Source organism: Tetrao urogallus (genome assembly GCF_951394365.1).
Source record: "Tetrao urogallus genome assembly, chromosome: 5".
Classification (NCBI taxonomy): domain Eukaryota; kingdom Metazoa; phylum Chordata; class Aves; order Galliformes; family Phasianidae; genus Tetrao; species Tetrao urogallus.
In genome coordinates this window covers 48,955,792-48,983,759 of record NC_136818.1, presented here as the reverse complement: position 1 = coordinate 48,983,759, position 27,968 = coordinate 48,955,792, and the positions used below count along the sequence as shown (strand labels likewise).

The 27,968-nt window shown below is 40.3% G+C and overlaps 1 protein-coding gene across 1 annotated transcript; it reads right to left on the bottom strand.

Annotated features, from left to right (window-relative positions):
• Positions 1-16: 16 nt before the first annotated feature.
• LOC306946673 (kinesin-like protein KIF20B) lies at positions 17-27,523 on the bottom strand (the record flags this gene model as incomplete). The annotated part of the gene is made up of 33 exons (XM_079535766.1): positions 17-67; positions 1,163-1,305; positions 1,775-1,907; positions 2,659-2,739; positions 3,352-3,555; positions 4,565-4,690; positions 5,337-5,501; positions 6,467-6,643; positions 7,536-7,691; positions 8,542-8,681; positions 8,938-9,063; positions 9,697-9,757; positions 10,165-10,287; positions 10,936-11,074; positions 11,643-12,846; positions 14,984-15,146; positions 15,885-16,004; positions 16,213-16,274; positions 16,779-17,046; positions 17,618-17,765; positions 18,297-18,436; positions 19,025-19,279; positions 20,141-20,303; positions 21,695-21,841; positions 22,305-22,376; positions 22,843-22,954; positions 23,289-23,486; positions 24,078-24,126; positions 25,001-25,185; positions 26,180-26,318; positions 26,513-26,629; positions 26,799-26,885; positions 27,368-27,523. 33 exons carry the CDS (start codon positions 27,521-27,523, stop codon positions 17-19), a joined length of 5,610 nt encoding a protein of 1,869 aa, XP_079391892.1.
• Between the last annotated feature and the right edge of the window lie 445 nt (positions 27,524-27,968).

The window sequence follows — 27,968 nt, the reverse complement described above, 5'->3', positions numbered from 1 at the left end:
TTTTGGATCGTAGTCGTCACTTGATGATTACATGGTCGCTTTCCTTCTTGTTCTGTTCCACAGAAACCTGAAGAAAATATTTCAAAAGTTACTCATCTTTTTACACAAGACTGACAATGACCCATGCAAACCTATTTCTTCCCCTAAATGGATTTCAGAATGGCATTTGCTTATTATCTTTTAATCAGAATTCTATAGGATACAGAGATTCTGTAGGATACAGAAATCTATAGGATACGGAGATTGTTTTAATGCAGCTTAATCAGAAGGAACAAATAAGACACATGTACAAAATGCTGTTTATTTTAAAAAATACCCACTCCCAAAGAAATCCTGAAGGCAGCATTCACTTTAAAATGCTTATTTTCCAATGAGCATTCTAATGCACGTTTTGTGAAACATGGGGTGTTCAGAAAACATTTCTAGCCTAAATCCCTGTAGCTATGACTTGCCCAGCAATTCACTTCTCTGTTCAGTTCCATGCTCTCAGAAGTACAGCGAGAGAAAAAATTGTCTCATTTCCTTCGTGCTCTAACAAAACCCATTTTGGTTTCTGCCCCCCTCATCCATCAAATCAACAGAAAATTCGGTGGGATGTTACAGTGTGGGCAAATGAACACTATGTTGAACAGAAAAAGGACTCTAACATAATTAAAGGATGCGGCTCCAACAGAGCAAGAACTCTCAGCACCATAGCTGCTGGCAGAGTCACAAAATTGCTTTCTGAAATGGTGCATCAAGTCCTGGCACTTCAGATCCTTGACAAGTTGGCTTGGGCAGGATAACGCAGTTTCAGCATACCTAAAGAGCTGTTCAAGTTGTGCTTTAGAAAAGCATAGCTGCAGTAGAATAATCCCAACCCAACACACTGTAAGTAACTGTGATTCCAAATTGGAAGACGTCTCCATGATTGCTACATTCCCTACATAGGCTGCTGTAAGCCAGCAGCCAAATACGGAGATCTTCAAAGAGAAAATAAAATAAAACTGCAGGAAGACCAACAAGAATGACTAGGTCGAACAAAGAAATAGCTCAGCACTTTCAACCTCCTCCTGCAAATAGATGAAATCTTCAAGTTTGTTGGACTCCTGAGTAGTTTATGTTGAGACAAGACTACAGAAATGCATTACATTGGACAGAATAGTAATGTGTAATCGCTCACCCAAGAAGCAGGTATATCTAGAGGGCAGGAAATGTCAGCTGAATACAGCTTCCTTTTGGATCTTTTTGGCTTCAACTCCTCCTTTCCAAGACTTTCTGGTTCAGGAGATTTTGGGGAGCTTACTGCTGCCATCAGCTTCTTGGCTAGAAGAAATTTGTTTTGATTCATAAAGTGACCAACTTACGGATTTCGTGAGTCTTTATATCAACAAATGCCAAAAGCTTCATTATAAACTTGGTTCATAAGTGATACATCAAGTTTAAATTAAAATATTCAGAAATTGCAATGGTCCATCAAGGGTATGAAAAACAAACATGACTCAGAAGTCGCTGGAAGTGAGGAACTTCGGCAGGAGCTAAACAACAGGCCTAACTTTTGTGCTGACAGAAGCACAAGGTGGAGTCAACTTCCTCTGCATACTTGCAGATTTTCATTCAAGTAGTAATGAATCTCGGAAGAGATGAACAAATGCATTTATTTCATAAGTTGAAGAGCAACGTAACATGGCAGACAAGTTCTCTAAGAATATATACATTCATAGCCTACAGCAGAAACAAGCCATTCTGCAGTGCCTACAGAAGGTGGAATAAATCTTACTTGTTCTACACCAACCTTTAGAGTGAATAATAGAAGGAGTACTTTGAAGAAAATCTCCAACTTTTTGTAGAGTTCCATCACTCCTGCTAGTCAATCTTCTACCGGAAGTACACACTCGCTTTCTTAGGAAGTACTCTTTTCCGGGTTTCTGTTTAACAGACACGTGAACAAGAAATAAGAGCATTGTTTAAGCTTTATTTTAGGTCAGTGTTATCTTAAGCCGACATTTTGAGCTTTGCTACTGACACCTCTGTTTATTATGCTAATGATATTACAACTGCAAGTAACGTAGACAATTTTATACCCTTTAGGGAGTTGTCAAAGTCTCAGCAATTCCAAGGCATAAGTTTCTTAACATTTGTTAAAGAAGCAGTAGTTTCTTTAAAAGTAAATCCCAAGCTGTGGAGATGTTTCTTACATAAGCTGCTCTAACTATAAGAAACATAAACAAACATACAAAACAGAAGACAACACATTGGGAAAAACCTACTCTTCACACTCTAACCATGCCAAGGATACTCCTAAGACATTAAAACATCTCTTTTTAATCATTCCCATGCATGCAAATCACATGAATCTCAGCTTAATACAAGGGCTTCACTTACAGAAGCACATGATAATACGCTCAGGCTTCTCCTCCCAGCTATTCTGTCTGCGATATGCCTTCCACCAAATCATTCCACACTACAGCCCAGCCATTATACACTCTTGGGACACACCGACTTGCTCTATGGTAAGCTTATGGGATTTAATAGGAGGAGGTCATAAGAGTTTAAGATTCCCATTCAGCTACACAAATAAGGATAAGACACTGCTGCATAAGAATGTTTACTGCCTTCAAATGGCCATACAATGACAGAAAGTCCCAAACTAGCTTCCAAACTAGAACAAAAACCAACCATTTTCTTGTCACTTGTAGAGGGTGAATTACAAGCCATGGCAGACTTTGCATTTTTCGAGTTCTCACTTATCACAAAATCCTGGGAAAATAAGACAAGTTTTAGCCACAACTCTTTTGGAAAGATTCACTTTTCATTAGGTATATCACAAAAGCAAACACTTTCAACGCTATTGCATTCAGTAATAGGGAGGTATTTGCTAGTGGTAACAATTCCAATGTGAATCAAATACTAAATAAACATTCAAGTGCACAAATGGGTTGGTAGCATTATTAAGATATCAGTATTAGACATCCTGTGATGCGATGCCATCCCCATACAGAGTGGACTTTGTTCTCCCCAAGACTCGTAAGAAGCAAAACTGCATGTTGACAAGTCAGAGGAAACACTCAGATATTTCAGACAAAATAGAAAGCAAACGTATAAGAAGTCTGAAAAGCTGACTGATGTCTACGGATTTTCAAAGAAAATTCACAATGGAGTTGAGATTAAATTCTTTCCCTTCTCTTAAATCATTATCACCCAGCTTGGCTAGTAGTTTAGTTTCATTAAAGCTTGGACTCCCCACGCCAAGGTTCATCAATTAAATGCTTCAACCACTTTCCTGAGATAGAAGTAGCATTTATTAAAGCTTAAACGAGGAACGGTAGAAAGGCATCAGATATTTCGTTTTCTGTTTGGTGTAGGTCATACCTCATCCATGTCATCACTTTTTCTCTTCTTTCTTGTCCTAGGCATTTTCACCCTTGCAGGTAACATGCTGTCGCGCTGCTTAATCTCCATCTTATCAGGTTGCAGAGTTGGCAGTTGGATCTCCACCTCTGGTTTTGGGAAACAACCAGTTTTTCCATTTTCTGTGGATGCTTCAGAAGAGTGGAGGTCAGTTTCCAAATGCTCCTGGTAGCACAGAGAAATTTTAAGTGCAAGTGTTAGGGAAGCCATGAGATCAAAAACTATCATGCATCTGGAGAAGGATATGCAAACCTGCAGTATCCCAGCTGTTAGCTTACAGAACACTTCTAACAGAAGAAGCAGTCTATTTCAGTTACAGCAGAGTTTAGCCCTTCTTTCCCAGAACCTGTTACAATTAAAATTATTGTTTCCAATCTAAGGTAACAGAAAAAGTTTTCCATGTTACATTGAGCCTGATGCTTTACAGCTCATTTTTCTCAAGGGCACAGACAACCATTCTCTTTCTACAATTAACTGACATGATCTTCTTCATCTCAACTCTGCTGCTGCAGAACTGGGCAGGAACAGAAGCTTTTGACGCAAGTGCCTTATTATCGTCCAGCTTAGTTTTAGGCAGTTTGCCCTTCCTCTTCTACACTAGAGTTGCAGAGATCCACCCAACCCTGTTTTTCTCGGCAGGAACAACAGAGTCAGAGCTGTGATCACGTGGACTCCTCCTTCTCTATGGCAGGAATTCAGCTAGTAGCTAGCATATCAAAAGCAAGTTCAGATGTTGAACAGAACATGGAAGACGGGCTGCTGGGGACATCAGGAAATGGCAGATGGCTGCTACTACTGCCATGAATACATAGAACTGCTACTTTACGAAAGCTGGCAAAGTTAGAAATCCTGCAGGGGAAGAAAACAAGTTCCATTCGCTGTGCCCATTTCAGTGGCTCTGTAAATTGCTTTCCAGGTGACTCATGTAATCATGAGCCACGTCATAAGCATCAACGAGAGGAAAGTTTTCAACTGCAAATAAGAGGAATTCATCACACAATGGTTTCAACAGCTTTTATTCCTACCAAAGGCTATGAAAACAGATGATCTGATCACCTTGAAAGGGATAAACAAAGCTTGAGAATTGTGTAGAGAACTCAAGACCTTTTCCTACTCATTCTTTATCAAGATCAGTACAACTACCACATTTTCAGATTTGAAGTCGCATACTAACCTCAGATTCATTTAATGAAGTGATACCGCTAGGACGTCGAGTTGATGAATAATTCCCTTTAGCTTCACGTCTTCCTGGAACACTTTCTTCATCTCCGTTTTTAGTTTTGCTTTCTTTTTTCACAGCCTGTAAACATTTAAAATCAGTGAAGATCAAGCTGTGCAGCACACCTCCAAAATATTTTGAGTTTTCTAAAGTTTCCAGTGTAGAATCTCAAGCTCAGACACCACATGAACAAGTTAGTTGACCTTCACAGCACAAGTCTGTGAAGGTAGTAACATCCATTCATCGTGTGATCTTCAGATTCACCCTACTGTGTCTCTCCAACAGCCTCATTCAGTACTCCACCTCCAAAAGAGACCAAGTCAGATGTTACTTAGGGACAAAATCTGTAATGCTGGTCGTCTTGTCATCCATTCAGCCCGTACTCTCCGCACGCTCACAGCTGCTATGTTAGAATGCCAGAGACTAAACCTCTGCCTAATCTTTAGTGTCCACACATGAACACATGGAAAATTGAACGGAAAAGTTCCATTGCATATATACAGAGGTGGAGTTCCAGTAAATAAAATGCTTCTGAGAGGATGAGAGCACATGCCTGAGTGGAAGACAGAAAGAACCAACACTCATCACTGAATATGTCGTTAAAGGACTCTATGTTAAGAAAAGCGATTCTAACTCCTGGGAGATTTCCAGTATCTCTAGGAAAGCAGCAGAACAAAAAGGGGTGAACAAGACTTTGAGTACATATTTTCTGTAAATATAATCATACCTTTTCATTTACAGAACGATCCATTCTACCTTGTCTTTCTTCAAGTAAAGGTACTTCTGACAAAGCCTGGGGGCTATTGTGGTTGATGCGTTGTTTTAATTCCTTTATAAAGTCATCTTTGTCAGCCAGTTCTTTTCTTAACTCTTCTATCACAGTTTCATTATCCTAACAAACACCGTAAAAATTGCTGAGTTGCAGGATTGGCAAAAGGAGCTAACACACACAAGCAGCACTGCAGTTACTTAGTAGCAACCGTTTCAGAATTGCAGGCTAAGACAGTAAGCTAATCAAGAACAATAACATTGCATGGTTCTGTACGGTCGCTGCTACAAGTGCAGTAGTCACCTTATTGCCTGGGAAGATGTATTACAATATGTATTGAATTCTTTTCTTTTCTTCTACTCTTGTGCTTCAGCCTTTCTCTTAAGATACAAGAATTAAAAGGGTTTTTATTTGTTCACGAAGACCTCTGTACTGTGAGAACTGTCAGCCCTTGTAGGGGAAGTTTTGCTATGAGCGCGGCTCCCATCCCACAGAAGGAGATATCCAAGCATTCTCAAAAAAGCACAACTCAATTAGTCTTCTGTTTAGCTTCTGAAGTTCCATGCTACTGCTTAGATTGGCTGTCCTGATTTAAAGCTGGACAGTGAAATAAAAAAGGCAACTTCCAGAGATCATTCCCCCTCTGCCTTTGATGCTTCCCTGCATCTCTCTTCCCATCTCCTTCCGTCTTTTCATGCCATTGTAGATACTAGCTCAGAGAAAACAAAGAAAGTAAGAAACCTGAGACAGAACTACTATCTGACCAAGTATTGAGCCTAGCTTGGGACCAAGAAACGCTGTGAAGTATGGGAAAAAGTTACAGACGTCCAGACTAACCTTAGGATCAAAAGCATCAAACTGACGTCCGTTTATTTGAACTACTAAAAATTTTGAAACTCTAGCACTACCAGAAATGCTGTTTCTGAAGAACGGAAGTCAAATTTGGTGCTTTTTTGGTTAGCTGCACTGCACACGATGTCAATACGACAGTGTTTAAGAACAGAACTACACCCAAAATACAAAGAGCAGGCATAGCGTTTTGCAGAATTTATGGGTAGCCAATCAGGCAGGAAGAAAAGAGAGCTGACCTTGCTTGAATCCTTTAAGGCCGATCGTTTCAGTTCTGCTATTTCTCTCTCTCTTTGCACGGCATTAGCAGCCAACGTTTTGAGCTGCACTTCCAAAGCTTCTACTAACTGATCTCTCTCTTCACGCCACTTTTGAAGATTGCTGTCCTTTTCCTCCAGCTGGGCAACAAGTCTTGCCTAAACAAAGAAAAGATTATCGATGAACAGCACTAGCACACACGGAAGTGTTCTTACAGTTTGGTAGGTAGCACTGTTTTACAGTCTTAGTAAATGTACGATCTCTTCAAGATCCACGGGAGCTCTGGAACTATTGCACTACAAACTACAGAAGCAAAACCATGCTTCTATTAGACAATCTCTGTTACTCTCCTTGTGAAAAATTATCATTGGTATTATTTAAGAACCTCCACTTCGGTTTGCTCATTTAGTGATTACTAACAGTACCAGTCTCCTCACATCCTCTGTGCTGCTTGCAGGTCCAGAAAGTCAGGACTAACTACTTCCGCATGCAAAAAAGGTTTTGTGCACCATACAGATGTACATGTTTGAGAAGTTACATGACAACAGCTCAGTGAACAGCTCAAGCAACCACTTTGTTATCAGTCACTTCTTGGAAAGTGATAAGGGAGCAAAAAAAAGGGAGCAGATTGACCCAGCAGTTTTATTCAGTATCTGGAGAGAAGTTTGTGGGGTTCCTTTGGAAACTCCATTGCCTTTTTCTTCCTTCTAAAGGCTTAGAGGCCTTCTGTGTTCCAGAAAAGAAAACAAACAAATCCTATTGTTCAAAATGTTTTCTTAGACTCATTAAGCAGTAATTTATTTTTCAACTGTAATTTTCTTATTTAAGTCCCACATACGTTACATTTCATTACGTAGTTAGGAAAGCTTTGTCTTTTTGTGACCCTCCTATTCCTCCCTTTTCCAAATCAAGCAGTTCTCATACGGGCTTCATAAGAAAGCAAGGGGACTTGGACAAGCTACTCTTACGTGCCCATACTGTTAGTACTTGGCGTGAAGTTGTCTCCAAACTACAGACTCTGGATGACTCTGCCAAGACCTCGTCACTTACAATTTCTGCTTGTTGCTTTCCGTGCCGTTGTCGGTCCTTAGCAAACTTCTTCATTTCTCTGTTGCGAAGATTCTCAGCTTCTTTTACCTGATTCAGGAGTCCTTTTTTTTCCTTCAGCCACTTCTTTCTATCAGTTTGATACTTGGCCTCACCTGTCTATTTCAAAGGAATCAGAAATGAAATACTAAGTGATTAAGGAATAAAAGTCTTAAAAGCCAGGACGTCATTAAATAGACTTGTTTCTACAAGATCATAGAAACATTAGCAGTTTTTACTACAGAATGTTCCCAGTGCATGTATTGCATACTCATCAGTTCTTTTCCATTTAATAATAATATTTTTCAGTATTTCTTATTCATACTGGAGGGACTCCACAGAACAACTTTTTCTCTTTATAAATGTTCTCACAAGCATTACAGAACTTACACCGAAAGTCACTGCATGAAAAACTATTTTAACTTAAAAGTGTCTAATATTTTATGCTGCCTTGCAGGAGATGTAGATAACTTGCACCTCCTTTGGGGTTGAAAGACAAAGAAACGTAACACAATTTACGCTGTAGGAATAGTCCATGTGTACTCAAGAACGTCACTCCAATCCACAACAACTTTATCTCCTTTTCTATCGCAATCAACCTTACTGTCAGACACACTCACATATAGCATAGAGCATCTGAGAAACTACTTGAAAAAAAAGAAAAATTCTTTTAACCAAGGCCAATTAAAATTAGACCCTCAGCACAACAAAAAAAGGCTTCCTGGCGATAAAGTTAGGTGCTGATTTGGATAGCTTATACAAATTGCCCAAGCAACTAATAGAAAAAAGGTTGGACAAATGTATGTTAAGTTATAATTTGCTTTCAGTTAATATTCCTAGCTGTACCTGGTCCTTATTGCACACTGCACTGCAGGTTGTACAGGAAGATTTTTCCATCAATGTAACAGTTTACTTTATCATGTTATAAGTAGTCTCCTAAGTTGAAGTTACAACTTTAAAGTGAAGTTACCTTCAGCTCTTTTTGCAGCTTTATTAATTCTGTATGGTTTTCATTCACGTTTGCCTCTTCCCTTTCCCTGTCCTTTTGCTGCCGGTCACTATTGCTCTGGTTCTGCAGTTCTCTGCATCTATGTTTCCACGTCTCCAGTTCTACTCAATACACAGAATGAGGTTAGACACCTTATCGTTTCAAATGTGTATTTGAAACACCACATTAATGACTTTTTGCTAAAGCCACTTAGGTTTTGCCTGCTGTAGAACAAAGAAATAACAGAAGCTTTTAACAAGTAGAAATTTGTTGTTCACTATGGAACATTAATGCCCAAGCCAAATGAAAATGGAAGTGGCTATCACAATACATCTAAAGCACTTATGCATCACCGCTCCCTTTCCACTGAAAGATTACCTGAAGCTAGCCTTTCGTTCTCTTCTAATTGAGCTTCAAGCACTTGATCTTGTTCAAGCTGAGTCTCTTCTTGTTCTTCTAATGTCATCTTCATAGCTTCAATTGTTTTTTCTTTTGCACACAGATCTGGAGGTTTGAAAATTTACAGATGAACTCCCTATTAGTTCCCGTTATCCTCTCCCGAGGAGTTTTCAAGTCGAGGTTCCCCCATGACCAAAAGCTCTCTTGAAAGAAACAGAGCATCTCTATTGAAATATTCACATACAGATACAAACAGAGTTCTTAAGTGACTCTTACCAACTTGTTTTAGGTGAGAATTCTAGTGCTAGGGACAATCAGAATATGGAGTTTATTACATGAGAGAATGACTGTAGTTCAGCTGCTCTAAGATCATCCTACAGCCTACAGAATCTGTTATTGCAGAACTTGACATTTCAGAGGTTGAGTTTACTTCAGAAGGTCAACTAAAACAGCACATGAGCAGCAGACTTTTTAAAAAGCACTGCAAATCTGCACTTTCTTGGAGACTTCTCCCAAATCTGTTGCTTTACTTTCAAGTTTACTTGATAATAGTCATACAATAACATTTAAAGCAGTGCGTAACTATTAAACATCTAGTTTGGAGTTTCTCAAATCACGTTTTAAAATATAAAAGTGTAAGACTCGCCAAAGTCATTAGCGATGTGACAACATTGACATGGATACTACACAGAGATAGAGAGAGAGAGAGATGGAGAGAGAGGAAAAATAATGGCTGACCTTCACGTATTTTCTCATATTGTCTGGTGACTTCTTCCAACTTCTCGTTATTCAACAGCTCCTATATTTCACATTGAGAGAAAAGCATACACAGTAGAAACAAGCAAATTTTTAAGACAGCCTTCAATCAGTCATTTTTTCATAAAGTACAAATAAGTATTCTAGCTGATAAGAAGGGTTTGAGGTAAGACATTTCAATTAACATACAGAGATGTCACTCATCAGAATCAGGTTATATGCAGCTATTAAACATGTATTTACTATGCAGCTTATTGTATTTAAAGCAATCTGCCAGCGCTCTGCAATGACAAATTATTTGAACACCTTTCATGGTCTATCACTAATTTCAGTTGGCTACTTTCATTTTACCCCAATTTCTGTACGCTTTTTCCTGTGCTTGGAATACTCGCATCATTCGTTTAAAAAAAGAAAATTATGAGCAAGGAAATTTTAATAAAAGTCATGTACCTGTCTAAGTTGCTGGATAGTAAGCCTTTTGACATCCAGCTCTTCACTGAACTGTTTTTTAATCTTTTCAAGTTCATCAATTCTGTTCCTCAGAGATTTCTCCATAGAATGCAATAAGGACACCTGTAACATAAGTAAAGCACACAGTTATTTTAAGACTTCTGTAAACCAAGTTACCTAAAACCATTTTTATGCCTCAATTTTCCACCCTAAACACTTCCAACTAACAATAATATTTCCAACTCAGTGCCTGCAAAATCGGTTGTAAAATATCTTCCTGCTTAATAACTAGATTATAATCATTAATATCATTAAGATGAAAATAAAGAAAAAAAATAGATATGCCTCATATCAAAGAGCCTCTGGAAATCAGTCTATTTCTCGTCAGGTAAATACCATTTTTCTTCCCAGTTATCAGCACTTTTCACAAGAGTCAGGTTTGAGGCTTTGGAGTTGCCACAAATACCAGAGGCAAGGCTACTGTTACTACAGAGATCACCACAAGTCCCCCTCCAGAAGCCAATTAGCCATTCTTTTCACAAACATTATTCAAGACTACCAACAAAGTTTACTTTCCTCTGTTCGTTATCTTTATGAAACCATGTCTTGACTTCTGGTCTCCTCTACAGCTTCAACGGCAACATTCACTAAGCGTTGCTGCTTGCCCCACCAGCGTGACACATTTTTAAGCTTCGTAGGTAAGGTTTGAGCAAACAAGTTCTAACAACAGAAAGCCAAGCACAATCTTCTAGAAGAAACTTGACTACAAACCTCGCTTTGTATTTGCAGAATTTGTTTCTTGGCATCAGGAAGTTTGTCTTTTAAGTCTGCATACTCTTCTTCTTTCCTCTGCAAATCTTTTTTCAAATTCCGCACAAGGACAGAGCTCTCAGTAACAGCCTTTTTAAGCCTTATGTTAAAAATAAAGAGACAAAGAACATTACTGTACGCATCTCATGGAAACAGCATTTGTGGCTTAATCCAGGCCCTGCCTGCTGGTTTCTACTTGTAAATAGAATCTTAGATCTATCTAGACCAGTGACAAGATTTAAACAATTACTTTCAAATTTCAGCTTGCCCATCTCATGGAAACAGCATTTGTGGCTTAATCCAGGCCCTGCCTGCTGGTTTCTACTTGTAAATAGAATCTTAGATCTATCTAGACCAGTGACAAGATTTAAACAATTACTTTCAAATTTCAGCTTGCCTCTCATAATCAGATTCTGAAGCTACAGATACTTCAGATTCTGTTCTGAGGGATGTACAACAAAACCACCAGAAATCCCCAAGTTATTCTTTGCTTCCTTGCACGCTCCTGTTTTCCCTTTGAACTCAAGTAGCATACCAAAGCATCCTAAAGTAGTAGCTTGGCTACTGATAAACATGCAAAAGCATTAAGTCAAAGGGATGTTCACAAGAACGAGTTTTAACTCTAGCTCGTTCTCAAAGGGCTGTAAGTTATCTCAGGAGTTACTTACGATTCTATAGTTTGCATTTTCTCCTTTTCACTCTTTTCCTTTTCCCAAAGAGAGTGTTTCATCCGCTCCAAGCTGTTTTTCAGCTGCACAACTTCTTCCATCAGATTTGCTTTTTCATTATTTAGCTCTTCAACCTTTGTGTCTTCATTAGCAGACTTCTCCTGCAGAGCTGCCATAACTGTTCCTAGATTTACAATAATGGATTCCTTTTCCTTAAGTAACTCTTCGAGTTTTGTCACGCTGCCTTCCTTTGCTCTGAAAGCTTCCAGGAGACATTCAAGCTCTCTTATTTTTACCTCACAGTTGGCAACTTCCTCCTCAAATTGTGCAATTACTCTGTGATCTTCCGCAGCCTTTTTTTCAAAGTCCCAGGTTTTCTTTTCTACTTGCTCTTGTAACTGATTCATAAGATCTTCTTTCTGACTATCTGGATTTGTAACCTCGCTTAGCTTCATGTCAAGTCGATTATTACAATTCTCAGCATCTTTCAGTCCCTTCCTTAGGCTTTCAACATCTTGAAGCAGTGCTTCGATCCGCTGACTTTTTTGTGAGGAAACATCAATAATACTTTTGCATGCTTCCCAAATCCTTTCAAGACCGTGGTCAAAGGAGCGGTCCTGTGCAAGATCTGACAGAGAAGAAGCCTGTGACTGAAGGCATGCAGAACTAATTTGAGATCTCTCTGGTTCATCTTCCTCAGAGCCTGAGGAATCCTCTACATTGACTAAGTCAGTATCGATAGCGTAGGACTCTAAGTGACGTTTGTATAAGTCACCTAATTTGGTCTGCACTGCTTTTACTTGTGACACTTTATCAATTATGTTTTGTTTGGCAACTTCTATGATGTTATTTAGTTGAACATTTTTTTCTTCTAGCCCCATATTTACAGATCTCTGTTCATCCAGCTCAGAAGCAATTTCCCGATACTCAGCTTGACACTGCCGAAGTTGTTCACAGAGGTCAGCAGCTGTTTCTTCAGAAAAAGAGAGCTTAGTACGCAGGCTTGTGACCTGCTTACTGAGACCTTCTTTTTTATTTTCTTCTCTCCTGCAATGCTCTTCAAGCACAGCTAAGTGACGTTCCAAGGTTTCCGTTCTTTCCCTCAGTGCTAGTACTTCCATATGGTACGCAGAGCACTTCTGCGTCACGTGTTCAATTCTCTTTTGCTCTAGAGTGCTCTTTTTCTTTCTCTCCTTCACAACAACTGGAAAAAAAACACCACACAAAGAAAAGGAATGCAGCTCACGTTGATGAAAATCAATACTAGGTAGTAGTTCACAATACCAAGTATCAACTACTAAATGAAAAACTGTCTTAACATGAAAGCCATACCCTCACATCTCGTGGTATTTGAAAGTACAAATGGAGTTAAAGCCCTCTGAACTCGTAATCACGTGCCTCAGACTTCTAGACATAGTTTGCAGCAAAAAGCTTTCAGTCCGCAAGAACGCTTTTACCGTGGCACTACTCCAACCTTCCACTGCACACTAGTAGAACATGTGGTTAGTTTTAAGAAACATGGGAACGAAATAGATAATTCAGCTATATTGCTTCCACCTTCCCTGCTTCAGCAATCCCTAGAAAACAGCTAAGAATCCACCTACTTCTAAGAGGTATTAGACAGTTCTCTGAGAAGTTTCATTTAAACTCATGGTGCTCTTACTTTAAAAAGATAAAATCCGGGACAAGTTGATCACTTCAGTGTGGGTATCTGCTGTCTCCTTTTTTTCAGTTGGTCTCTGAACAACTTATGGGGATTCCTACTTCTGTCCACACCTACTATTTTTTTGCATAGAAAGCTTGCTCAGAAAAAGGTACACATTTGCAGACTCAAGTTTCCATAAACATTGCATTAGCTTGGGGCTGGTTTTTCCTTAGCTAGTGAGCACTAACTAAAATTACATGCATTTTCTTCCTATCAGAAGTGACTCCTGCTGTACTTCTTCCTTGCTTTAGAATCCAGCTACGTCCATTAAGTAATATGCATACTTTGCTTCAGCATTTAAAAAATAAGTCAAGACTTAAATGACTAGGGATTGTGACAGCACAATATATCCCACAGAAATTTTGTAGAGTCCCGCTATTACTACAACCACAGAAAAGCAGAACTTTGTAGCATCCACACACAGCCAGCATTACACACAGATACACGTGGATTGCATGGAAACGGCCTCTTAACCATTCCAACAAGTTCCACAGACGGCCCCCAAGTGATTTAGAAGTCGTTCTGAAGCAACAGCAGTGGCATCTTCAGTCCCAAACCAGGTTTTGGGTTTTAATTGCTCCCAGCACCTCTAGCAAAGGCGAGTAAAATCCTCCATTGGAAAACTTAGAAGTAATCTAAATGCTTTGTGCTGAAATGTACAAGCAAACACTAAAGCAAGAGAAGTAAGACTGCAAGAAGGTATGTGATGTTTATCTAGAAGCTCCTTATGCACCAAGTAAGGAAAAAGCATGATCCCAAAACGTGGGAAACGGGACCGAAAGCTCAGTGAATGGTGTAAATACCCTGAACTTCAAACCAAGATAACCTATCGTCTCTAATGAAATTTTGCTCACGCTACTAGGACAACTAAATTCTATAAGAGAATCAGCACAACACACCTGTGCTCATTGTTACATTGTGTATATTTAATACAGTTAAAGAAAATATATTAAACAGTAATTGGACACTTATAATACAAATTAAAAAAAACAACATCCAACATGATTGAATAGTCAGTATTTCTTCACAGAAAACTCAAGGCTGACCTTGTGAGTATCAGTTATCCATTTTAATTCCTAGCTGGAAGAGTACTACCATTAACTTTTTAAATGAGAGCTTCAGTCATATGATTATAACAAGCCTACTACAACTGGAAGTACGACAAAGTCCACATCAGCTCTATTTCCCTTCCTCTGTCTCTGGTAATACGAATATGCGTGATACCATTCAGTGGTCACATTATTTGGCATAAATACTGGATCCTAAAGATGGCAGAGGGAAATCATCCAAGAGAAGCATTCTCATACAAACAAGGCATGGCTTTCCTCTCTTGCACATATTTCGCAAGAGAAAGGCAAGAAAGGAAGGGACTACAGCTAAGCCGTGGATGAGGAAAAAGCAGCAAAAAGGAAATAAATAGTGCAGAAAGCTTTTATTTTAAGCATTCAGAAATGAACAGCATAGGACCTTCTGCAAAAGGGATATTTACATTACAGTTACTTCTATTTACAGAATAACACGGGATTTTCTCCTCATACCATAAGGTTGCGCTTCACAACCTTTTGCTTCCATTCCAGAATAGGAATCAATTTGGTTTTTTGGAAGACCCCTGGCTCAGCGATGGAAGAAACTGTACCTTTCTTTGGAGGTGGCTCTTCCACAGGAGGCTTATCTTCAAAACAGCGCTTTCTGCCCACTTCCAACTCACTTTCCGCACGTCCCTTGAATCGGCTGCTTTCACTAGCTTTATTAGAGTTCTCATTTGCCAGCTTTGTTTTAAAAGTAGTTATAGTCTTTTCCTGTATTGATATAAGACCAGTTACATTGAAGCTGAACAAAAGGACCACTTAACGCACAGTAATCTTCTGTAGGCAAACGTTTTCACAAAACTACACAGCTGCAACGTTTATCCAGGGACCCTAAAGATGTCAGTTACAAATCCCAGCAACAGCAAGAACAGGTACACCTTCAGATAAGGACGAGCACAATACTCGGTGCAGTACACAAGGGAGAGCAAGAGCCTAGCAGGTTACAAAGCAAAAGACTTGCACACAATCCAGAGGAGTTTACCAGAGTGACAGAATTAACTATAAATGCTTTCAGAGCTACTTCAGGCTACCACACATCAAGGTAGAAAATGAAGAAAAGCCACCAGAAGTGGTATGCACACACACTTCTAGCCAAGCTACTCTTCACATACTCAGTAGCTTGCAGTACATTAGTCAGGAGAGCTCTATTAACTGCATAGAATGTAGAGGTATCCTGGCCATCCACTCATACTTCAAACTCCGCTCAATATACTCCTACTGCTGCTCTTCCTTTGATGTAGGAGCGTCAGGTAGCAGTTGGTGGAACACACTGATATTTTTCTTGCTTGCGTTAACAACAACTATCTTCAGATTAACCTGAATTGTTTACAATTTCAAACAGCAACAGCTTCGTACAGAAAATCACTTTTACAGAAGTGAATGCATTACAAGCATAGGGTTTGGGATGGGTTGTTTCGGTGTAAAGATAGTGAGATGGGCAAAACTCACATAGTCCTTCACTTTTTCTTCTAAATGAGATCTCAAGTCTTGTAGCTTTGTAATAATGGCATCTTTCTGCACCACGACGTCTGTTAGCACTTGAATCCTTTCGTTTTGCACATTCATTCTCTTGGAAACAAAATAAAAAAATAGTTCAGTCATCAGCTTCTAATGCAGTGTTAAGTAGCCGAATTGCACAATGCATTTTAAACGCAAGTTCAGTTTCGCTAAACTTGGTGAGAAAGCTACTCCTGGAGCCTACTGGAACAGCATTTTAAGCTACCACAACTTGGTTTTAAACAAATAATCCTACACTGGATTTTCGTGATAAAGTTACCTCGGTTGCTTCTTTCAGTTGCTCAACAGACTCATCCAATTGAATCACCTGCATTTCAAAGTCTGTAACACACAGAAAAACTGGCATTAATAAGTAGCCAATAGGTAGTTTACTCAGTAACCCCAGATGTTCCCAGACATTCTGATGTTGGAGTAGATTTGAAGAAATTAATTCATTTGCACGTGGCCTGCACTTATAGGAGTGTTTCAAAAGTTGTATTTGTTGGAATGAAAAGGTTGCATCAGCAAGAAGTAAAGAAGAGCAGGGATTACAGTACAACAGCAAAATCTACACAGGGACATTTAACCCCATACTTCTGAAAGCTTCAGCCTGCTAGCTGCAGCTTAAGCGGAAAAAACATGAAATAACCAAGAACCGTGCAATTGTTCAACCTGAACACATGCACAGAACAAACAATCACTTCATATTGCACACAGGCTTTGTATTATATACAGGCGATGGCTCCAAACGTAGAACATCTCCTCTACTTCCAGCTCAAATTGCTTATGTCTACTTCGGATTAGTGAACTATTTCTTTCTTCTACCCATGGCATCACACAACTCACCTTTGTTCTTCTGTCTCAGCTCTTCCTCAGTTTTAAGTAGTTTGGTGTTTTTCTCTGTCAGCTCTTCCTTGGCCTTCATGAGTTCAAAGCCAGCTTTTTCCAGCTGCTCCTCAAGCCGACCAATAGCTTCCTGTGGATCCTCTAGGGATGCAATGTAACTATGTGCTGCCACAGCTTGCTTTTTAATATCCATAACATCACGCTGCAGAGAATCAAGAATGCCCTCAAGATCAGCACAGGTGTCACGCACTGCGCTATGTTCTCCACCCTGGAACACAATTTCTTGTCAGTTACAGTTGGTGGATAGCTACCTACGCAATAGCTGTTACTTCTACAGATAGTTTGGATAGCCACTGTGAAGTCAACCACCTAAACAGTTTTTAATTCCAGCTTCAAAGCCCACCTTGCAAGTTCACATGCAACTTAACAGAGAGTTGTATTGGGGGGCGCGGGGAGTGGGAGATGTGAATTGGCAATCTAGCAACAGCTATTATATTTTATAGTATTTGATGACCCACTATCACACTCCTTTTTTATATTACCACAGATACAACTCCTGCAAATTTAACCTGTAAGCTAGGATTCCCTTTTTCCTCGAACACAGGGTCATTTTTCGTTTTCTGTTGCAGAAACACAAAGAAAAGCCGTCAAATTCCCAAAGCTGTCTGAAAGGCTCAGCAACCATTCGTACTAGATGAAGAATAGATGCATCTTGCTCATCATACAGCAACACAGCCTGCCTTTCCTTGTGACCAGCCTTTCAGCTCCCTAAGACGTGCCCATACCACTAAACTAGTAAAAAGGAAAATATTTAAGAAAAAGCAAGAACGAAAAAATACCAGGGGTTCAGCTTGTTCGCTGCGAGGCAGATTCTTTAGTTTCTCTTCACCTGGGTTGTCAGCATAACCACTTACAAGTTCCTTCAAAATTTCAAGGCGCTTTTCAGAATTTTCTTCAAGCCGTTCTCGTTCCTGGGAAAGGCATTCTCTGTAGAACAAAAGACAGAACATACGTCAGCTAAAAGCCAACCCATCTCAACCGCTACGTTATTAGCGCAGTTTCTTGAAAACAAAGATGTTTCTCTATTTCGGCACCACAGAATAATACACAGAATATTACTGCTACACTGACAAAGAAATGTATTTCCCCACTCCCCAAGACCTGATGGAGGTGGGGGAGAGCAGCAGCAGGTGACAACAGATGCAAATGTTTACTAGAAGACTTCTTCCTGAGCTCCTCAAGCCAGAAAAATTCTGTTTGCCACTAAGAGAGCAGTCAGTAAAGATACCCTCCTCTCCTCAGCCTCCAAATCAAAGCCTTTCCTGCGCTGTATTTCTCCTAAATTCCACCGTCCAGGTAGACATTGATTTCTTACCAGAGACCAAGTAAGAGTAAAAGAGCAAGTCCAGCAGAATAATAGACTATTCTTTCATCCAATCCAACTCTCAGCAACACGGGAATACACCCTCACCTTTCCTTTTCAACCAATAACTTTAAGAGCGTTTAAAGCTAACTTACTTGAACTCTGTTTCCTGCTGAGCAACATATCGGGTAAATTTTTGGGCCACTTCATCACAAATTTTCAGTTCCAGCAGTAACTTGTCCTTCTTCTCAGCAATAAGTTGGTTCCTCAAGTCTTCCACAAGACTCAGCAGTGCCTAGGATAACAGCACTATTAAGTTTTTCATCAAGCAATGGTTTCGCTAGAACTGAGTTTTCTCCCTTCACTCTATTTGAAAATGACCTCCCACTTCTTTCATTAACTTATTCATAAACAGAAGCCTTCACATTTGGTCCTAGCTCAATAACTTACAGGCTTGCTCAGATAAGTCATTTGCCAAGAAATCTAAAGCAGATAATTCATATAGAATTCAGCTGTTACTTTGCAGATGCCCTTTTTTGGGGGGGGGTTGGGGAGGGGTGGGAACAGGCTGCCCAGAGAGATTACGGGTACCCCCTCCCAGAGGTGTTCAAGGCCAGATTGGATGGAGCCCTGGGCAGCCTAGTCTAGTATTGAATGGGGAGGTTGGTGGCCCTGCATGCGGCAGGGGGGTTGGAGATCCATGATCCTTGAGGTCCCTTCCAACCCTGGCCATTCTGTGATTCTGAGATTCCACTTAGTTCTTAACATTGAATTTAGGGACAGAAAGGGTGCTCAGAACGAAGAGGAGGGAGATGGAAGAAAAGAAGGATGTTGTTACAAGCCTCAGGGATGCACTAATTCTTAAAGCAGTCTGGGCACTTACTGAATATTCTTCTTTCCCTATCAGGACGTTATTTTCTTCGTATTTCAGCACTGTTTCTTCTCCTGACTTCTTATGTTCTTGCTCCATCTCATAGTCATCATCTTCCACTCCATCTTCTAGGGTCCAGTCCCACAGAAATCCAGTGCTTCTCCTTGGGACGGTCATTTTAGAGCAACAGGGCATTGATGACCCACTGGCTGAGTTCTGGCCAAATGACTCATCACGAGGAGGAACAGATGCATCCGTTACTACAACCTGCCCAGGAAATAAAAGAACAAAGCCATCAGTATTCCTTCAACCTTGACTAGTACTTCCAAGAGGGACCTGCTGTCATTTCCTCTCCGGAGCTTACTACTCCCTTGGCCTATAGCCTTTGTTTGGTCACTACTTCAACCAGTTTTCAAGAAAGTAGAAAGGAATTACTGCAGACTCCAATCCTCCCCTTAGTCTCAAGACTATCACTAGCCAAACAACGTGCAAGAACTGCCACTTCACGAAGCCACAGGTTTCTGCTTTTGCTTTCAGTTTCCAGTTGCACTCAATGCAACTGGACATCATCTTTTCAGGTCTTTGTCTTGCACAACCACATCACCCTCGTAGGCTGCTCCTTCGACTTTCCCACTTAACCTCCTTAGATACGGCCACAATCCGAGGGCACACATCCACCAGTCACTCTTCAGACAACAAACTGCCAACGCTTCAAACACTTCCATCAAGCCTGCAGCACTGATCGGACAGTTTAACTTCCTCAGCCTTATATCATGACTCTCATTCCTACCCATTCTGACTAACCTCCGCTTCCCCACTGAAGCCTCTTACGGCCATAACACAGCCTTTCAAACTCTTTGCTGCTCCATTTATATTGTCAGGGCTTGACCTGAACAAGAGTCAAAATTACAACACGTATGGGCTAGCTGGATTGGCTTTCCTGGGTGGGATCATATTTTGGGAAGAGAGAAAAATTAAGTAAATAGTGGAGAATTTCCTCCCGATATGACAAGTTGCTTCTTGTTAGGCTGAAAACCTTTTAGGAATAAGATTCTCAGAAGAGAAGGGCTTCCGCCCTCACACCCCAAAGAAACACAACAACCCCAGGAGAGACTACAGCACACTCACTTTTTGTGCAAGAGCTGAGAACCTCAGCACGTTGAACGTTTCATCATAGGCTGAAGCACTCTGGCTGATGTTTACTAACATGTGTATCTTCCCTTTTCCACTGAAGAATCCCTGAAGAAAGTGCGTCAACTTACTCTCCCGAAACGGTATGTGCTGCTGCACCCTTTGGAGACAAAAACCACAGCAAAGCCCATTACCACAAGTTAACAACTTCAGTTCAGTGTACGAGCTATCCAAGCGGAAGACAGCATATTAATAGCGGCAGAACTCCTTACATCATTTTGGGTTGTGGGCTGTTTTTAATGCTATCGCTTTTTGCTAGTCTGCAGACAGGTTGTGTGGTTGTTCCAGCTACTACGCAGCCTTTATCTTCTTGGACATCGCACAAGAATATTTAAAACAAAAAGTACGTCCAACATTTAGCCTATGTTAGGTCACACGGCCTCACATTACCTTCAATTCTCTCTCTCCTTTCTCTTTCCCTTACCATCTTTGCAAAAACGGCCTATCTACTTCTCAGAAAACAGTTTCTACTTGTACGAAAACCTCACCTCCCTGGTGAGGTTGCCCACTGCACTCTTGACAGCTACTGAATTCTGCAAATAGTGCAAGAAAGCTTCAGATAGTTACACTGCTGTCACAACACACACACGACCCATAAGCAGCTCTACTGCAGGAGTGCTAAACAAGAGTCGTGTTAAGAAAATGACTATCAAAGTCATCTATCAATATGATAAGTGATTAAGCTTCAGTACATTTCTTCTGAATTGTTCAGATGTCAAGTGATCAGGACCAGAACATAAAACAGTTCTGAACACATCACAGCTCTTCAAGAAGCTGCTAACTTTAACGGCACCCTTCTTACCTAGAAAGGAAGGACCGACGAGAGACTAAACCTCTAGCTAGGCCTATTTTCATCTTCTTTAAAGCACAACAGAATTTGAGTAGGCTACCAGGCAGAGTGTTAGCAAATAAGAGAATTTCTTCAAGCACACAATGGCATTCCCCAAGCACAGACCACACTTAATCTGTGTGGGAGAAAGACATCTTCAAATGAGAATCTACAGAGAAAGCTGCTCCTGAGCGGTTGCATCCAGCTGTGACTGTAAATAAATACTACATCCTTTTAAAACACAGAAAGTTCTGCCTGCACTCACTTAGAGCCCAACCGCAGGCAAAAATAGCAGGTAGGCTTCTCTTCTGTCTGCATTATTGTAGAGAAAATAGTGAAGAGAAACTGTCTATCTTATCCCAGGATTTCTTTGAGAAGGCAAGGCCAGAAGAAACAATGTTAAGTTGCTTAAGTCCACGATAACACGTTCAAAGATTCAGAACTCAAAGGTTTACTTAAAAAAATCAAAAGTAAAAAATAAACAAAGACGGCAAGTTTATAGACCACTTTGTTAGATCAACAAGGCTTCACACAACTGCAGAAGTCTACGTGTACTTTTCACTCATGCCTTAGCTTTGTACTCTGCATTTTAGACAATAGCTTAAACGTTGCACGCAATACCTGAAATCCACACCTGGTTTCCAGTTAGTACAAGGACTTACTTTGACTGCTGACTGATCCTGAGTGCACTGATACACTTGCTTAGAGTCAGGAGAGACGTATTGATATTTCCACTCTCTTTCAGCCTATCACCTTTGTTGCGCGTCTTGGTATACCTTTCTGAACCAGCAAGATCACACAGGGATAACCTGAAGGCAGATAAGGAAAATTAAGTTTTCTTGCCTCGGAACGTGCCCTGATTATTTTCATTTCTAACACAACCACTCCTCCCAACAGAAGAATTTCTTGAACCCTCCCATGCTTTTTAATGTTGCTTTCCTAGCGAAGCTGCACGCTACTTCCTGCCAAACGCTTCTTCAACAAAGCTTCCATTTTTCTGCCATGCGCTTCTTTCTGAGGACTTAACGTTAGTTCAGAAGTCGAGTGGAGCAGGATAGAGGAACACTGTGCTGAACAGGGGGCACAAGATGCAGAACAGCACTGCAACTGGATGGTTTAGTACCGTATGACGATAGGAAATGGGGAACCACCGCTCATACACGAGGCTCCATCAGGGAACACTGAGTACGTAGCCTAGTATCAATACACCAACACTGAAAACAACTGACAATTTCACCCCAAAAGAAGAAGGGACCTTTGCTCTGAACTTACTCATTGACTCGTGTCACTCGTGGCATTTCAAGGTCTTCAATTTTTAGTAACTTGATGGTAAATATACTGTGGCTAAAAGGAGAAATTTAAAACCAGTAAGGAGAAATGAAGAAAGGACAGAAATACATGTATTTTTACAAATCTACAACATCTAGTCAAAACGCTGCTGGATCTACTTGAGATTCAATTAACTTCATAATTCTACTGGATGCAGTAAGCCTTTTAAAGAGACTTTTTTCTCGGCTTTTTTTGCTTTTCTTCCCTCCCCCAAAACACCAGTACTTAGACAGAAGAAGGCTTAGTTATTCTGCTGAGAGTTTTTGATAAAACAATTGGCTTTTGTACACGCTTATCTGCTTGAAGGACTAATCCATCTTGTTTCAAGCACTAGAATCACATGCAGTTACAGGATATCTAATGGAACACTCGATATCAAGCCTCTTTAAAGCCTTCTGCCCTACAAAAGCCACAGGCAGTATTTTCACTTATCCCTCTTCCCCACACCATCTTATACCCAACCTCAGACAAAGTCTCCCACCTTCGGCTGGAGCAAGCATTCAGCTTTGGGCTTGCAAAACTCCGGTGTTTCTGTCCCAGTTCAAAAAGTTTAAAAGCTTCTTCACAATCAGAGACCTGAACCCACTGCAGACCTTTCAGAAGAAGGAAAAGTGACTTTGGGAGCTTCATTAGCAAAACGAAAAGTGAACAAGAAATGAGGTATACAAACGAAGAATAATACATTTAGTCAACACAAGAAAATATTGTATTAAGTCTGCTTCAGATACACGATAAGCTGATGAGAGATAAGACTGAGATTCTTCCTCCCATGGAAAAGGGCAAGACACAGTATGCCTCTGCATTCAAGCAGACATTTCTAGAGCTAAACTGAACACATTTAAGAGTTTTCTATCTCAGAAGAAACATTATTACAGAAATAGCACTTTTCCATGACAAGCTTGGTGATTTGCAAAGCACTCCAGTTACCTTTCACGTAAGAATATCCCTTGTTGTCTGGAGCAAGGCCAAGTGTCTTTTTTTTCCTGTCATCTGACATAGGAGCCAGTAAATCATAAAAACATTCATTGTAAATCTCAAAAAATGAAACCCAAACAGAGAACTTTGAGAAATTATCTAGAGATAATCTGCTAGATTGTTCTGATCCTTTTGAGAGATTTCCTACACCTGCAAAGTAGAAAATATTACAAGTCAATCTAGAGACAGCAAAACTAATTGCATTTAAAAATAAGTAACGACTAAGATTACAGCAGCCTTGTTAATTAAAGAAAACTCTTCCCAGGCAAAAACCACGGACATCCCCCTCCTCCCATACACACACAGAGCATCTGGAAGTCATATGCTTGCCCTACACCTTTGCAAAGACACATCCACTTGAGAGCTTGCTTTTTCACTTCCAAAACCTAATCTAACGCGTCTAGTTGGGTTAGAAATATTCTGAACTCTTCAAAGGCTTTTTAATGTAGTTCTTGAATGCCCTAAAAGCCTGTCAGAATATCACTAGGAATCTTATCACAAGCCATACTCTTTCTCTTCGTTTTATACTTACACCTCGTGCTTAACACCAGGTTATGCTAGACGTCCAAGTAGTCTCCTAACCACTTCATCCCTTCTGTTTTCTGCCCAGATGTCCTGCCCATTATTCCAATCCATCGCAAATAAAAGCCAAATAATCCTTTTATTATTAACATTAGCCAAGAGTCCGTTCTTGACCTTAGCAGTTAGAAAAGCTTCTGTATTGTTTAATACAAAACATACCCTTAGAATCAGCCGGTGCTTTGCCGTTAGTGCTATTGCGATGCTCTACCTGCAAAAGAAAAGAGAGACTTCTGGATTTATTACTGAAGCACAGCACCAACACACCACCTGTGTTTTTGTGGTTGTTTTTTTTCTTTTTTTTAAAATACAGCTATATGGCCCTCCCAGAAAGCAGTACAGCATAGTTTCAATATGCCAACACCAAAAATCCTGGCAGTACGTTACGATTGGTTCAGTGCACTCATACACTCCTGCTTTCAGTCTTGTTTTTACCTTACTACTCATTCCTGACAATTCCTCTACTATAACATACTACAGCTCGCCGATACAGGGGGAAAAAAGAAAAATTGGAGGAGAATCCCAAACTGGAAAGAAAAATGCTTGCACCTAGTCAGTTTATCAGGTCAAGTGTTCTACCTACAGACATGGCTCTTGAAACCAGAGGAGGCACCTCTAGCACATGATCACATCTCATCCTACTCCATTAGAGAGTTAAGATCAGCATACAGCCGTTCACTGCATTTTCTTTCCACATCCTCACTAAACCTGGAACAGAGCTTTGGTTCATGCACATGTAGAAGACAGGTGTTGTTTCCCCCCGCCATACTTACAGATCATTGCAGCCAGACTTAACACGTGCCTGGGCTCTCAAAGTTATTCAGAAAGAATCTGACTGCCACCTGCCTTTGACGCACACTTAACTAACTCCTCAATAAGATCAATCTAACTCCACAACTGAAATACCCCACTATGGTGTGGCATGCCACTAAGAAGATGCTTCATTCTTTGTCGACAGGAACAGAAAGATGAATAAACAACTGCGTGAGAACACACAAGCCTCTTTCATCACACAATGCACAGGATCACACTGAGCTCTCTCAAGACGCATGTACTCATCGTTTCTTTATGAAGTAGTCTCCTACCTCTTTTGTCAGACGAAGCAAGGAATTTTTAAGAGCAGTTTCTTCTCTCACTTGGTCTTTAGTCAGTTTTATGTAATCTCGCCACCGAATAGGTTTCAGATCCATTTTGGTGTATAGCCTTCCTCCAATAGTTTTAAACAACATATCCATCGTCCTTGGCAAAATACCAACATCATCTTCTGTCCCTGTAAGCAAAAGAAAGGCCCCAGTAATTATCATGAGCAACGTACAAAGTAAACGAAGACGAAGATAGCGGATTTGAATCTCAAGGCACACACAAAAAATTAGAGGCCAGTTACAGTCTGAAGCAGCGTTTGCAGTGTTACTAGTGAAACACAACCCATTCCTTAGACATTACAGGGCATCACTTGAAAGCAGCCAAGATATACTGCATCAGCTTAGCCATAAGAGAAGGGGGAAAAGAAAACGCAGCAAAATCCCACATTCAACAAATATGCAAGTTTTCAACTGTTTTCCAGGCTTCCTCCCCTCTCTGAAATAATCCTGACATACAACCAGAGAGATGTCTCTGTAACACCACTGTATTCATCCCACCAACCTTAGTAACCAGTACCTGGGAGCCTTGTAACTATTGCTCAAGGAACTCAACTTCTTTCCCCACTGCCTTTTCTTAGAGCTCAAAAAAGACAAGCTTCTATGACATTGTTATTACTAAACCCAGAAACTTGAAAAAAGATGGAAATAGCCTGCTCAAATGTTTCAAAATGTTTAATCTCTGCCTACGATAAATCCAACAAACTCAGACATACTTTCTTCAAATAAAAAACAGCATCTAAGATGCATAATGTCATTGTAGGAACCAAAACCAAAGTTGCTGATTTGCACCCTTCTCACAGACTGATCGTTCGATTTCACAGCTTTCTCTTCGCCCTGAGATTTGGAGTACTTGGACATGGAAGTCATGCACATCTCTCTGAAATTCCTGCTGGCTTACAAAGGACTACCACTGCACGTATACGCAAATTCGGGTAGTGACTACAGTTGTCACTTTAGTAATATATGTCATGGAAGAAGACTTTTCAAGGCTGCTAATATTCAATAGAAGGCAATGTACAAAGCCTGCTGAGTCACTAGGTAAGAAGTCAAAACATCTCTCTCTTCTAGAAGTAAATCCTGCTTCAAGAAACTAATTCAAGGAAAAAACTTTTCTACTCTTACCTTGGAATGTGTAGGTTTTCCCAGCATTTCTAACGCCATACGTAAAAACAAGGCGATTACATCCTTCTAGGAAGTCTAGCACTGGCTGCTTCACTGCACCTTCAAAGAATTCTTCTTGAGTTGCTTCAGGTCCAAACACCTGAACGTTACCAAGAAGCTGGTTAATCTCTTTAGCTTGTTTAAGCAGTCCTTACATACTTGTAGGAGTCAGATACACGCTTATAATCATACAGGGAATTCTTAAGAGAAACTTGTTGGTTCTATCTTAAGTAACAGAAGACAAGCAACATCTTCCACAAATAACTTAGAGGCATTTAAAGAAAATTCATTTACTCGTGAAAAGGTGAATTTCTGTATCGCCTGTCCTGCAGTTTTCTCAGTCGGTCGACTCCAGGAGCTCTTAGGGGGTTTCAGTATAACGCTTGTTGAGTCCTCAAGTGAAACACACCCCTATTAAAAGGAAGCACAAGTAATGCAGGCATCAAAAGTGTTTTAAAAGATCATCATAAGGGGAAAAGTAAACAAGTATACATTAAGGGTTGTTTGTTTTCTTTTGTTTGGTAGCTTGGGTTTTTTTTTGTTGTTTGTTTTTAGCGTTAAGATTAAGTAAATGTCGTACCTGAGATCCATTTGCTCTTTCCAGTGCTGTAAAGGGCTTAATGCGCAGGCAAACTTGTATGTGTCCCCTAGGCTCCAAACTAGACCTCTAAAATTGAAAGAGCTGGAAGTTACAAATCTGACTAGATCCTCTCTTTGATGATTAGCACATTTAGACAGCATTCTTTTCATCAGCCTGTTGTAACAGACTCATTTGATGACACGGGAAGCACGAATATTTCACTCTGTTTTCACAAGTGCTTTGGCCCCTGCTAAACTTCCTTGTGAGAGCCTAGAGTTTCAAAACAAATAATACTGCAGTACACTCATGTTCTGCATTCAGGCCAACTATAAGCACAAGTCTTCCATCACTCTGCTTCTCTGAAGTGACGTCAGCTTCACCCACTGAGACTGGTGCACCCCATAAGGTATCAAAGCAACACCACACATCTTGGTCTAGCCTACGCACAGTCTAAAGGCACAGAAGAGATGACTGTCATCTCCTCTTTAAGATGCTAATTCTTCTTACCAAGAAAAGAATGAAGCTTCTTTTACAAGATCCAATTAATTTTAATATTGAAGCTTTCTTACCCGGCTCATGTCTGAGCTTGAAGAAACCAAACTAAACTCATCAGAGAGATTTGTTTTTATGTCTTCCACATTTACCAGTCCTGTTCTTTCTGGAAGCTCTATGCCAGCTACATAGGATGGTCTCAAAATTTTATCTTCTTCTGAATTAGTTTCCATTCTGCAAGATGATACAAAAAGAAATTATTCTTTGCTCTTTCAACGCATGATGCAGAGTTCCTAAGTTCAGTTAGGTAATACGCGACTAAGTGATATCTGCAGTTTGCTTTGTGTGTGTGGACTGACTCTTGCTTCGTCTTCCTTTTCTGTTCTACTCAACTTTCTTTACCTCAAACCCACAAGCGTAACCTTTTTCCTATTCTCCCCTCCATCTCCCCACAAGGAGCAAACCCTGTGGTGCCGAGCTGCCTGTCAGACTAAATCACACCACAACCGCCCATCGGGAAAAAGCCTTTTGCATGTAGCACAGCCTTGCTAGAGCCATGATGGCTGATGGAAATAGTCACAGATACCATTTAGTAAAAGCAGGCCCGCTCCACATAACCTTTCCCGTCATCTCATTTTGCAGTTTGAGTCTCCTTTTGGAATAAAAGCTTATCACAAT